General features: G+C 38.2%; 1 protein-coding gene across 3 annotated transcripts in view; it reads right to left on the bottom strand.

Annotated features, from left to right (window-relative positions):
- RABEP1 (rabaptin, RAB GTPase binding effector protein 1) overlaps window positions 1-14,498 on the bottom strand; it is a 133,656-nt gene that overhangs the window by 45,560 nt on the left and 73,598 nt on the right. For all 3 annotated transcript variants that reach the window (XM_074388509.1, XM_039476336.2, XM_074388510.1), the window contains 3 exons: window positions 12,193-12,396; window positions 9,399-9,559; window positions 6,865-6,984 (listed from right to left, as the gene is read on the bottom strand). In XM_074388509.1, the coding sequence (XP_074244610.1) occupies window positions 6,865-6,984; window positions 9,399-9,559; window positions 12,193-12,396 (485 nt within the window). The remainder of the gene's footprint in view (window positions 1-6,864; window positions 6,985-9,398; window positions 9,560-12,192; window positions 12,397-14,498) is intronic.

Here is a 14,498-nt window from a genome sequence, read left to right as displayed (position 1 = left end):
GTTTAATTTATAATGAATTTCTAATATTTGAAAACTACTAAATAGATTGCTTGAGACCAGGAGTTTGAGACCAGCCTGGGCAACATGGAAAAATCTTCTCTCTACTAAAAATACAAAAACTACGCAGGCATGGTGGTGCATGCCTGTAATCTCGGCTACTTGGAAAGCTGAGGCACAAGAATTGCTTGAACCTGGGAGACAAAAGCTGCAGTGAGTCGAGACTGCACCACTGAACTAAATGTAGCTAAATTTGCAAGTTTTCCTTTCACAGTCAATATTTTTGTCTTATTTAAGAAATCTTGGGCCAGAGACAGTGGCTCACGCCTGTGATCCCAGCACTTTGGGAGGCCGAGCCGGGTGGATCACCTGACATCAGGAGTTCAAGACCAGCCTGGCCAACATGGCGAAATCACGTCTCTACTAAAAATACAAAAATTAGCTAGGCATGATGATTGGTGCCTGTAATCCCAACTACTCGGGAGGCTGAGGCAGGAGAGTCACTTGAATCTGAGAAGTGGAGGTTGCAGTGAGCAGAGATTACATCACCTGGGAAGACGATGGCAGTAATGACATAGTATTTGAATTACCTTGAGTTCCATACCCTGTAATGACCCAAACCAAAAACAAATAGACATCTACAAAAAGCCAGGTAACAGGAGAGGGTACAAACAAATCACTGAAAGCTACCTATTCAGAAAAATATACATGGTATCAGGATCTATGCAGGAGAAAGTACAGAAGCAACGAAGGTCATGAGAAACCAAAAACACTCAACTGGGGGCACAATTTGACAATAGGGGCTTAAGCAGAAGAGTTTCACATACACCAATAGAGGGTGAATGTGACAAATTCGTCTGTAATACTTACAACCTGGTTAGGGTAAAATGATGTCCCACTTAGATTTACAGTTCCCCAATTTCTAGTATGGTTGAATATCTTTTCTCATTCCTTGACTATTCTGATTTCCTCTTCTGTGAACTGATTGTTCATACACTTTATCAGTTTTTCCTTTTTTTTTTTTTTTGTTGAGACAGTCTCGCCCTGTCACCCAGGCTGGAGTGCAGTGGCACAATTTTGGCTTACTGCAACCTCAACCTCTGCCTCTTGGGTTCAAGCAATTCTTGTGCCTCAGCCTCTCAAATAGCTGGGATTACAGGCATGCGCCATGACACCTGGATATACTTTCCCTGTTTATCTTTAGAATTATTTGTCACTTGTTGACTTGGCAATTGTTTTTGCCACTGAGTTTTAGCTCACTGCAGCCTCCATCTCCTGGGTTAAAGCAATTCTTGTGCCTCAGCCTCCCAACTACGTGGGATTATAAGGCATGAACCACCACATCCAGCTAATTTTTGTATTTTTAGTAGAGACAGGGTTTCTCCATGTTACCCTGGCTGGTCTGAAACTCCTGGTCTCAGGCAATCTGCCTGCCTTGGCCTCCCAAAGTGCTGGAATTACAGGTGTGAGCCACCACATCCAGCCAATTTAGCAATTTTTCATTATTTTGGATATTAACACTTTGTCAGGTATGAGGTACAGATACCTTCTCATAGTCTGTAGCTTCTCTTTTCAACTTTTTGTATTAATAGCATCTTTTAACAAAGCCATTTATATTATAATGTAGCTAAATTTGCCAGTTTTCCTTTCACAGTCAATATTTTGTCTTATTTAAGACATCTTGGGCCAGGCACATTGGCTCACACCTGTAATCAAGCAATGGGAGGCTGAGGTGGGTAGATCAACTGAGGTCAGAAGTTTGAGACCAGCCTGGCCAATATGGCGAAACCCTGTCTCTACTAAAAATACAAAAATTAGCTGGGCATGGTGGTGGGTGTCTATAATCCCAGCTACTCAGGAGGCTGAGGCAAGAGAGTCACTTGAACCTGGGAGGAGGAGGTTGCAGTGAGCCAAGATCACACTGCTGCACTCCAGCCTTGCTGACAGAGCAAGACTCCGTCTCAAAAAAAAAAAAAGAAATATTTTTGAGGATGACAAGGTGGAGAGACTTGGCCTACCTATCAGATAATAAGACTTACAATAAAGCTACTATATTAAAACAGCTTGTTACTGGTTTAGGAATAAACCTGTCACCCAGGCTGGAGTGCAGTGGTGTAATCTTGGCTCATTTCAACTTCCACATCCTGGGTTCAAGTGATTCTTGTGCTTCAGTCACCTGAGTAGCTTGGACTACAGGCATATACCACCACATCTGGCTAACTTTTATATTTTTTGCAGAGAAAGGGTTTCACTATGTTGTGCAAGCTGGTCTTGAACCCCTAAGCTCAAGCAATCTGCCCATCTCAGCCTCCCAAAGTGCTAGAATTACAGCCACACCTGGCCAGAAAAAAAAAAAAATTTTTTTTTTTGAGACACAGTTTTGCTCTAGTTGTCCAGGCTGGAGTGCAATGGAGTGCAATCTTGGCTCACTGCAACCTCTGCCTCCCTGGTTCAAGTGATTCTCCTGCCTCCGCCTCCCAAGTACGTGGGATTATAGGCACCCACCACCACACCCATCTAATTTTTGTATTTTTAGTAGAGATAGGGTTTCACCATGTTGGCCAGGCTGGTCTCGAATTCCTGACCTCAGGTGATCCACCTGCCTTGGCCTCCCAAAATGCTGGGATTACAGGCATGAGCCACCACACCCAGCCAAAAAGGGTATTTTTTAACAATCCATTCTTCCCCCACTGATTAGTAATGCCACCTGTCATATATCAAATTTACACATATATATGGGTCTATTTCTGGGCTTTCTATTCTGTTTTATTGGCCCATTTGTTTATCCCTAAACCAGTAACAAACTATCTTAATTATAGTAACTTTACTGCAGTCCTACCATCTGATAGGTAGGCCAAGTCTCCACATCTTGTCTTCAAAATTTTGCTAAGTATATTTCTGTTCGTTTACTTCTCTATATGAAGTCGACTTCTAGAACTGAATTATCAAGTTCCTTACTAAACACTGTTGAATTCTGAGTGAAATTTAAAGATTAATTTGGAGATACAATGTCTACTTTATAATGCTCTTTTTTATTTTTTTTTGAGATGGAGTCTCACTCTATCGCCCAGACTGAAGTGCAATGGCATGACTTCGGCTCACTGCAACCTCCACCTCCCAGGTTAAAGTGATTCTCCTGCCTCAGCCTCCTGAGTAGCTGGGATTACAGGCTTCCACCACCACACCCGGCTAATTTTTTACTTTTAGTAGAGATGGGGTTTCGCCATGCTGGTCAGGCTGGTCTCGAACTCCTAATCTCAGATGATCCGCCCGCCTTGGCCTCCCGAAGTGCTGGGATTAAAGGTATAAGCCACTGTGCCTGGCCCAATGCTCTTATCTTTTCATTCAGGAAAATACATAGATTCAGGTCTTCATTTATAATGTAGTCTATAAAGACTCTGCCCATCTTTGTTTAGCTGTATTGGTAGGTAACTATTTTTATTTTTTTTAACTCTGTGAATAGAATCAATCTTTTCTCCCACTACATTCTTCAACTGGGTATTACTAGGGCATAGAAAAACAATATTTTTGTACGTTAATTTTGCTGGAATAACTTTCAAACTGTTAAACTCTCAATAGGTCTAACAATCTGTTGTACATTCTCTGGTTTCTTTACACAATAAAATCAGTCTCATTGCTTTCTTTCCAGTTCTTATGCCTCATTTCTGAATTACTGAGCATGGGTCTGCCCTATAATGTTCCCATCATTAATGGTAAGGCTGCTAAACATTCATCCTTAACTATGTTTGCTAAAGGTTTGATAAATTGCCCTTTAACTAAGTTATTTTGTGGTTAAATTTCTCAAATACTTTTCTGAATCCAAGATGAATACATTTCCTCTACAATCATTTTATGTGTACATTGCAATAATAGATTTTTCTGATAAATTCCTGGGAATACATCCTACTTGGTCATGATGTATTTCTCCCCCCTTTATTTTAGCTACAATGTTGAAAATTTTAGCTTCTGTATTCCTGAGAAAGATCTATAATTTTTTCCCCTACTACCTAAGTGTTTGTTCATTTGTAGTGAAGATCTGCTAGTGTCCTAAAATGAGCTGGAAAGCTTTCTCTTTTTCTATTCCCTGACAGTTTATAAAATATAAGAAAATTCTTTCTTTCCAGAAAGTCTGGAAAAACTTACCTGTAAAACCAATAGTTTAATGTCTTTTGGTGAGAGGAGACAAGAGACAGTAAGATTTTTTACTGTAGATCCACTTTCTTTAATATCTTAGCTTTCCTGTTTTGGAACAATTTTGACTATCTTTTATTAGAATTCTTTTTCATTTAATCTATTTTCAAATTTATTTGTATGACTGTTCATAACATTTGTTATTTTAAATTTCTACTGATTTGTAGTTATGTGTCTGTTTTCTGCTTTTTTTTTTTTTTTTTTCCTTTTTGAAACAGGCTCCCTTGCCCAGGCTGGTGTGCACTAGTGCCACCATGGCTCACCACAGCCTCAACCTCCTGGCCTTCTGGGCTCTTGCCTCAGCCTCCCAAAGTGATAGGATTACAGGTATGAGTCTCCACACTTGGCCTCACTTCTGACTTGCCTTTTTTTTGTTGTTTTCATTTTTCCTGAACAGTCTTACTAGAGATTTGTCTGTAGCATTAGTTGTTCTATTAATTCATTATGTTGATAGTCTCTATTGTTCTTTTGCTTTTCTATTTCACAAATTTCTGCTATTATTTATATTATTTCTTTCCATTTATTTTCAATTTGTACTTGTTTTTTAAAGATCTGGCATTAGACATTCACATCATTATACATATTTTGTAATTACTTTTTTCATGAGTATTTTTTTGATGTCCAGGCATTTTAACTATCATTTGAATGTAAATAACTGACTAACCCATAGTTACAGAACTGGGTCTGTATAACCTCGATTCTAAGATAATGGATCTAAAAATAACTATAGCTTGTCACATGTACTATCCTAAATGTTTATAGGTATTAATTTATATGTTCCTCATAATAGCTGTATAAGGTAGGTGGGCTTATTATCCCCATTTTACAGTTGAGAAAATCAAAGCACAGTATGATTAAGTAATTTGCCCAAGGTAACACAGGCTACTAAATGCTGAGCTTCTTAACGATTATGTTCTAGTACTGTATAAGGTACCACCTCCTTCTTGAGTACAGAGTTCTCTGTGTGTCCACTACATTTAAATTATTAACCTGACAGTTCAAAATGCCTATAGCTCTAATAATTTTTTCTGATTGCATTCCCTAAAGGTCAATTTCAATCTACTACTAGATTTGTGAAAGTCAGTTTCTCCTTATAATTGTCATTCCTGGTTCATGCATTTCATGACTATGGAAGGTGCATTCAAGTTCATGCCTATTATATCTTACTGACGAACTGTTTATTAGATAGGATCCTTCTTTATTAGTGATTTTTTTCCCTTATCCTATCTTTGTGATACTATACTTGCTATATCAGCTCTCTTTTCGTTAGAATTGACACTGTCTATTTTTATCCCTTTATTTTCAATCTTTTTTCTTTTATTATTATGTTAGATGGAATCTCGCTCCGTCACTCAAGCTGGAGTGCAGTGGCGCGATCTCAGCTCACTGCAACCTCCGCCTCCCGGGCTCAAGCGATTCTCCTGTCTCAGCCTCCTGAGCAGCTGGGACTACAGACACATGCCACCACGCCGGGCTAATTTCTGTATTTTTAGTAGAGACGGGGCTTCGCCATGTTGGCCAGGCTGGTCTCAAACTCCTGACCTCAGATGATCCATCCACCTAGGCCTCCCAAAGTGCTGGGATTATTTGTGTGTGCCACTGTGCCCAGCCTTCTTTTTTTTTCTTTTTTTTTTTTCCCCTTAAGACAGAGTCTCACTGTATCACCTAGGCTGGAGTGCAGCAGCATGATCACATTTCACTGCAACCTCAACCTTTTGGGTTTAAGTAATTCTCCCATCTCAGCCTCTCAAGTAGCTGAGACCACAAGCACACACCACTATGCCCAGCTAATATTTTCAATCTTACCTTGTTGTTTGATTTCAGGCATAGCTCTTATAAGTAATATAAAGTTAGATTTTTACAATCCAATGTGATAATCTCTTTTAAACATAGGCATCAGTTTACATTGACCAAGATTACTGACAAATTCCCATTTATTTTTATACTGCTTTTATTTTTTTCATTGCTTCTTTTGTTTTGTTTTGTTTTGTTTTGAGACAGGGTCTCACTCTGTCACCCAATCTGGAGTGCTACTAGTTCACTACAGTCTCAAACTCCTGGCTCAAGCAATCCTCCCATCTCAGTCTCTCAAGTAGGTAGGACAACAGGCATGCACCACCATGTCTGGCTAATTTTAAAAAACATTTCTGTAGAGACAGGAACACATTATGTTGCCCAGGCTGGTCTTAAATTCCTGGGTGCAAGCAATTCTGCCTTGGCTTCCTAAAGTATTGGGATTACAGGCGTGAGCCAACACACCTAGCCTGTTCCTACTTTAATCCCTTTGCTGTGTCTTTATGGCCAACAAATTCACCAATACTATAGCCACATTATCTCTAAAAGATCAATCCTGGAGCTTCAGAAAATAAGGTCAACTTTGAGCAGTTTATTTTCCTTAACAGGAAAAGGAATGAGACAGGGTCTCATTTTCTTAAGAAAATGAACACTAACTTTGCAACAAAGCAGCGCTTGTGATAAAACACGCTTATTGCGATTATTTTAAGTGACCATAAGAGCAAAACTATCCCAAAGCAGTTTTTTGCATTTTAAAGAAAGATTCTTAAGATGCATGGTCTAAATTACAGTCTTCTTTCCCGTATTACTGATTCTAATTTTGTTCATGGCATTAGGGCAGAATCTTGGATTTCAAGCAAATGGATTACATTGTTTCACAACCTTTGAGGCCTCCAGCTCTTTAATTTTGTCTTCAGCCTCTGTCAGTTTATCCTTCAAAGTTGCAATCTCCTTTTCCATCGGCATCACAACAGATCGAAGTTTCTCAGCATCCTCTTGGGCCTATGGTTAAAAAGAATTGAATGCTACGACTTATTCATTTACTACTTTTCTAGGAAACTCTGACCCTTCCATTTGCTAAAAATTAGTATAACAAGTAACTCAACCAGGCACTATATTAACATTCACAAAACTGAATTCATGTCTAACTTTCAAGTAGTGCATTACTTTGAATGTGAAGTCATAATCAAAGTTTTCCCAAATATTCCGTTTAGAATTTGGGAATAAATGGGAAAATGAATTCACTGTAACAAATTTGACTTCTTAATCAATTAAGAAAATACCCCATATATAAAGGAAAATACACATAATAATTTTTTTTAATAAATAATTTTTTAAACTCCTGGTTATTTTTGAAATTCCTGGGTTACTAAGTTCATAAGACAATAATTTCTTACGACTGTTTAAAGGGCTGATTTTAAACACACAAAATAGAATATGTTTTCTAAAATGTTAGAAAATTATGTTGCTATAAAAAGGCTTCAATCCAATTAAGCAGATACTTTAAATATTATTTTACTTTTACCATCTAAATGAAACAAACTCAGATAATGACCCTTAAAACTATCATTGTTTTCCAAAGTCCATTCTCAGAAACATGGATTAAAAGGAACAAACTTACATAAACTAGTAAACTGGAAACTTTCTCTCTCTCTCTCTCTCTCTCACACACACACACACACACACACACAGAGAGAGAGAGAGAGAGAGAGAGAGAGAGAGAGAGAGAAAAGCAGACAAAAAGTTAGCTTTTTTCCTTCTAGAGAAACTGAAAATTAACCTAATTCACTAAATTTAAATGAGCGCAAACTTAGGACTAAGTTGTTCATGATAGGGAAAAATATCATAAATGCCCAAACGTGAGGGGGATTTTCCCCAAAAATCATCTCTCTCAAAAAACAGGGGTTCAGATTCACTTTGTTTTCAGGTCCTTACAAAGCCAACATTTACATTATTTTGAATACTATTTGGAAAAGGCAAATTAGATTAAAATATCTCAGTCAAGGCTAGTTTAGGCTGCTTATAAAGGTCATCTGATAAAAAACAACAGGAAAAAAAAGAGAGGAAGCAAAGAATTAATCACAAATCAAGCTATTTATTAATATAAGTATGACTTCACAATTCCAAGTACTGAATGTTGTCATAAACGAAAATCTTTAAAGAGCACTTTAAAAATGACAGAAAGGTCATTAAAAACAAGAAAAATTTGAGAAACTGTCACAGCCAAGAGGAACCTAAGGAGACAGGACTAAATGCAATGTGGTATCCTGGATGGGATCCTAGAACAGAAAAAAAGGACATGAGGTAAAAATGAATGCAATCTGAATACAAAAATGGACTTGAGTTAATAAAAATAAACTGATACAGGCTTATTAACTGTGACAAATGTGCCATATTGATGTAAAACATTAACACGGGAGACTAGGTATGGAGTACATGGGAACCATGTACTATCTTTGCAATTTTTCAAGTAAACAGTTCTAAAAAATGAAAATACACATATATTTGAAGAATGAACTAAGGATGAGGAACCAAAAAGCCATAACAAATTCAACTGAAAAAAAAATCAATTACTAATTACTTTATATAATGTGATTATAAATATGTATATGCATATAAAATAATGTAAAAGTTCATTTAACTGCCTAAAAAGCTTTTAATATTTTCTCAATGATAAAATGTCTCACTTTTACATTTAGTTGCCCTATGTTCAAGTATTATATGGTATTATATTCATGCATATGTAGTACATAATATGTGGTATACAGAAACCAAAGGACACTGAGAAAGAAGGAAAACTAACATCTATTCTAAAACTTTCCTTTGACACAATCATCAAGCAACGACACCCATTCAACTAATATTTAGGAGTTTGAGCACCTATCTCCTGGACAGTATGCTAGGCTTTTAGAATATACAAATAAAAAACAAGCACATGTACCCTGAATCAATTAAAAAAAGAGAGAGACAAAGAGAAATTCCTGCCTTCACAGAGCTTATATTTTAGCAAGAAAAGAAAGACAGTAAACAATAACACACAGTAGGTGAACTCTGTGTAGTATTATAAGGAAATATGTGTGATGGAAAGAAAACACTAGAGAAGGATAAGGGAGATGAGAGTAGTGACAGTGGCAGAGGGAAGTTGGCAGGCTGCAATGTTAAATGGTCGGTGGTCAGGATAGACCCCATGAAGTAGTGACATTTGATCAAAAATTTGAAGAATATGAGAGTTAGCCATAGATATAACTGGGGAAGGGTATCACATTATTTAGTACTATGTTTAGGTTGGTGTCCAAATAATTACTCTCACAGAAAATATCAAAGTACTTCTATTACTTTCTATTACACAACAATAACAGTAAAGCAATTTGCATTTGAATTCAAATATTTCTACAGATGAACACATTCCTTCATACCTTTTTCATTTCATTTTCTAAATTTTCCTCCTCTTGACCTTCAGACAGCCTTCTTCTTAAATCAGCTATTTCCCTCTCTGCGGATTCTCTATACTGTGCCCACTGTGTTCGCTCCTGCTCCAGCCTAAGGTGAAACTGGTGCTCATAGTCACGAACTGTTTCTACAAAACATCACCACATATTTCACATCTAAGCATTATGAAAAAAAAATCCTGACACACTAAAATTTTTAAAGTTATATAAAAAGCTTACGCCTAATTTCTGGAAAATGTTTAATTCACTAAAAAAACAAAACTAGTTCTAGTTCTTACTATATACAGAAATAAAGGCTTTAAATCATCACTTCTAATCTCACAATAAACCTGTGTCACATATTATTTTATGAATGAGGAAACCTTAGGAAAGATTAAATAGTCTGGCCAATGTTTCACACCCAGAATAAAGCAAAACTAGAATTCAAGCTTAAGGCCAACTCCAAAATCTATGTTCTTAGACACTATACTGTGGCCCCCAAGGCAAACATACACGTCACCCCAATCCCACTACCTCAAAGTGTGAGAAAAGGGATATATTTCTGGAATAATTTACTAGAACCCAAGATTGTAAGCTGAGGCAAATTCTATAAGTTCTTTAAAAAATGGCTTTATCGGCCGGGAATAGCGGCTCACGCCTGTAATCCAAGCATTCTGGAGGCCAAGGTGGACGGATCACCTGAAGTCAGGAGTTCAAGACCAGCCTAACCAACATGGTGAAACCCCGTCTTATTAAAAAAAAAATTTTTTTTTAAATGGATTTATCTTTAATATAATCTTACAATAAGGCCAGGCACAGTGGCTCACATACACCTGTAATTCCAGCACTGTGGGAGGCCGAGACGGGTGGATAACTTGAGGCCAAGATTTCGAGACCAGCCTGGCTAACATAGCAAAACCCCATCTCTACCAAAGATAGAAAAATTAATCCCAGCACTTTGGGAAGCAGAGGCAGGCAGATAGCTTAAGGTCAGGAGCTTGAGACCATTTTGGTCAACATGGTAAAATCCCATCTCTACTAAAATTAAAAAGATTAGCAGGTATGGTGACAGGTGCCTGTAATCCCAGCTACTGGGGAGGCTGATGCACGAGGACAGCTTGAACATGGGTAGAGGTTGCAGTAAGCCTAGATCGTATCACTGCACACCAGCCTGAGTAACAGAGTAAGACTTTGTCTCAAAACAAAAAAAAAAAAAAAGAAAGAAAGAAAAGAAAAATTAGCTGGGTGTGGTGGCACATGTCTGTGGTGTGAACCCAGGGGGCAGAGGTTGCATTGAGCTGAGATCGTACAATTGCACTCAAGCCTAGGTATTAAAAAAAAAAAAAAAATTGACAGATCCTGCTGATTGACAGATCCTGCTGATTACCCATTAATTTCTACTCCTTCTTCCTTACTAGTAAGACTCCAATTTTTTTTATGAAGTCAAACTGCACAATTTTAAAACTACATTGTCTAGTTTCCCTTGTAGTTATGAGTGACCACACATTTGGTCAACAAAGTGAGGGGGATATGCTAGACAGTTCTAGAAAATTTTTGCTTTTCTGATGCAGACTCAAGGAGAAGCAGCTATTTTTCAGCTGAGGCAAAGATGAAACTGAAAGCCATATGCTAGGGATGAAAGAACAGAAGGGATGAAGGAGTTTGAGGCACTGGTGACATCATGGGACCAATGCAACCAGGCCTAGATTATCTACCTCCGGACTTCATGTTCTGGGAAAAAAATGAACTCTTATTTTGGTAAGCCACTGTAGTCAGGTTTGTTACATGAAGCCTAGAGTAACGGCTAAGCCATAGCTACACACTCAGAAATAGGGCTAGCTTCATCTGCGTTTTTATAAGGAGCATTAAGGCAAAAAATGACACACAATTGCAAACACAGTGGAAAAAGTCATCAATATTTCACATTTAGAATATTAACTAATTCCAGTAACCCAAAGATTCAGTGACAACTTACTTCATTTCATCATCATCTTCTCAGAAATCTGGTAAGTAATTAAGCACTAGTGCCAAAAGGAGTCAGAGACTAAACTGCATCTCTTCTTTTAGAGCAAAGGTTGTAAGATGGCAGCTCATAAAGCCTACCCCAGCCCATCAGCCATTCTACCCCACAGAGTGCAGTAAAGATTTCACACACAAAGTTTTTCAAAAAACCTAAATCAGGCCAGGCACAGTGGCTCATGCCTGTAATCTCAGCACTTTGGGAGGCTAAGATGGGTGGATCACCTGAGGTCAGGAGTTCAACTCCAGCCTGACCAACATGGCGAAACCCCATCTCTACTAAAAACACAAAATTAGCCAGGCTAATTTTGTGCATGCTTATAATCCCAGCTACTCAGGAGGCTGAAGCAGGAGAATCACTTGAACTTGGGAGGCAGAGGTTGCAGTGAGCCAAGATCATGCCACTGCACTCCAGCCTGGGCAACAAGCAAGACTCCATCTCCAAAAAAAATCTAAACCACATGGCCAGACTACATTGGAAGGGCAATAACTAGCTGAAGCTCATCAATGTAAACAGTTACTTTACCCTTTGCATGGCAGCTCTCTAGTCCAGCACATTTCCTGTGCCCATACAGCTTTATTCATTGACTTTACTAGCCTGTCTCTTATATCCATTTATAATATCAGTGACTTCCCTTTCATCTGAAAGTAAATCTTGATGATGACAGTACATACAACCACAAATGAAACTCTGGATATATTTTAAGATTCGCTGAATCAGTTTAGCTTAGAAAATCATAAACTATATCTTTTTTGTCTTTACCTTTCATGACAGCCTGAAGTGAAGCAACTTCTTCTCTCCATTGTCTTTTCACTTCATCTATAGCTTCTTGCTTGGTGTTCTCAGAGACTGTGGCAATCGCCTTAATGTTCTCCATCTCTGCTTGAGCTTCCCACAGCTGGGTTCGAAGGTGTCCCAAATCATCTTGTGCAGCTTGTAATACTGCATTTTGCCTCTTCAGATCCTCTGGGGAGAAAAGTAAAACACATACCATTAATGAGGGGTTCACTTTGATCAGACTGGCATACTAATAAAGAAATAAGGTATTAAATTTTAAAATATAAACAAAACAACCCCTTTTAATAGAGGTGAGATTTAAGGTATGCTGGGTATCACAAGTCAATTATTACTATCTATCTAATGATCCAGTGGTTAAGGTCACGGTTTTAGAGCTCAATTTATGCATTTCCATCTGCTGACTAAATGAACTTGGTCATGTTATTTAATCTTTCTGGCCTAAGTTTCCACATCTGCAAAATGAAGTTAAAAACAGCCACCTCACAAGGTGGTTGTAATGAAAATTTACTGGAAATGCTAATTAATACAGTAGCTTCCACAAATATTCAAGAAATATTTAATAAAAGAGAAAAGAAAGCCAGAGCACACGGCAGTTACTAGACCTATGTTTTTTAAAGTTAGCATTAATTTCTCAGCTCCCTCTTACCATCTCTTAAAAACTAAGTTGATGTAATGTGCCTACTACATGGTTGAAGCCTAGGTAGAACGTAGGTTTGGCCAAACTGACTTCAAAAAAAAAAAAAAAGATGAACCTATTTACAGTATATAGCGGGCGTCCCCAAACTGCGGCCCACAGGCCACATGCGGCCCCCTGAGGCCATTTATCCACCCCCCACCGCACTTAAGGAAGGGACACCTCTTTTATTGGTGGCCAGTGAGAGGAGCACAGTATGTGGTGGCCCTCCAACGGTCTGAGGGACAGTGAACTGGCCCCCTCTGTAAAAAGTTTGGGGACGCCTGGTATATAGAAATGTGTGCCTGTTTTCCCATACCCTTAACCACAGTCACTATTTTCCATCTTTTAAAAATTCTTATAAATATCATGGGTAGAAAATGGTCATCTTAATCTACATTTTCCCTGTTAACAAGGAGTTTGAGCATCTTTTCACTTATTAGTGACTCATTTCCTCTGGTGATATTCTTTACATTTGCTTCTAACAAATGATTTTCCTTCTGATCTGTAACAGCATTTTAAATAGACTGGATATTAAATCTGTTTTCTCTTACAAAACTTTTCCCAGTCTGTTGCTGTGCTTCTTTTTTCTAAGAGATAGGGTCTCAACTGTCACCCAGGCTGGAGTGCAGTGATGCAATCACAGATCATTATAGCTTCTAATTCCTGGGCTCAACCAATCTCCCACCTCAGCCTCCTGAGTAACTAGGACTGCAGGCACACGCCATCACACCCAACTAATTTTTGAAATTTTTTTCTTTTTTCTTTTTTAAAGACCGAGTTTCACACTTGTTGCCCAGGATGGAGTACAATGGCACAATCAGAGCTCACCACAACCTCCACCATCCAGGTTCAAGTAATCATCCTACCTCAGCCTCCCAAAAAGCTGGGATTACAGGCATGTACCACCATGCCGAGCTAACTGTATTTTTAATAGAGACAGAGTTTCTTCATGTTGGTCAGGCTGGTCTCAAACTCCCTACCTCAGGTGATTTGCCCACCTCGGCCTCCCAAAGTGTGCCCAGCCACTGAAATTTCTTGTAGAGACAAGTTTTACTATGCTACCCAGGCTGGTCTTGGCCTCCTGGGTTGAAATGATCCTCCCACCTCAGCCTCCCAAAGCGCTTTTAGCATCTAAAGTTGTAACATACTTACGAAGAAAAATCACTGATCTCTGTAAAATCATCAATTTACTTTCCAAAAGACAATAACTAAGCCAAACTGACTATGAAAATAAACCAATTTAAGATCTAACTTCACCACTCACCAGCTCTATCACAAGACTCTCAAGCCTCAGTTTCCTCATGAGAATACTGGCAATATGTTCCTGCATAAATTTCTAACTATTTATAAAAATCCAGTATTAAAATAAAAGAACTTTTAAAAGTCATGAAACATTCACTGTAATCAAACAATCACAGGAGTTAATGATTTGGTAGTCTAAGTCACAGAGGGAAATACCTAGTCATGCTAAGTTGTTTGAAATCTTTACTCTCTCAACATCAGTTTCCCATCACCATTAAAATATTTTCAATCTCTAGCCAAAGCCAGTTTTAAGAACATTAATTACAAAAAGTAATTGTCTAAAGTCTCTTAA

The sequence above is a fragment of the Saimiri boliviensis genome, chromosome 17 (assembly GCF_048565385.1).
Source record: "Saimiri boliviensis isolate mSaiBol1 chromosome 17, mSaiBol1.pri, whole genome shotgun sequence".
Taxonomy (NCBI): domain Eukaryota; kingdom Metazoa; phylum Chordata; class Mammalia; order Primates; family Cebidae; genus Saimiri; species Saimiri boliviensis.
This window is presented reverse-complemented; position numbering and strand designations above follow the sequence as displayed.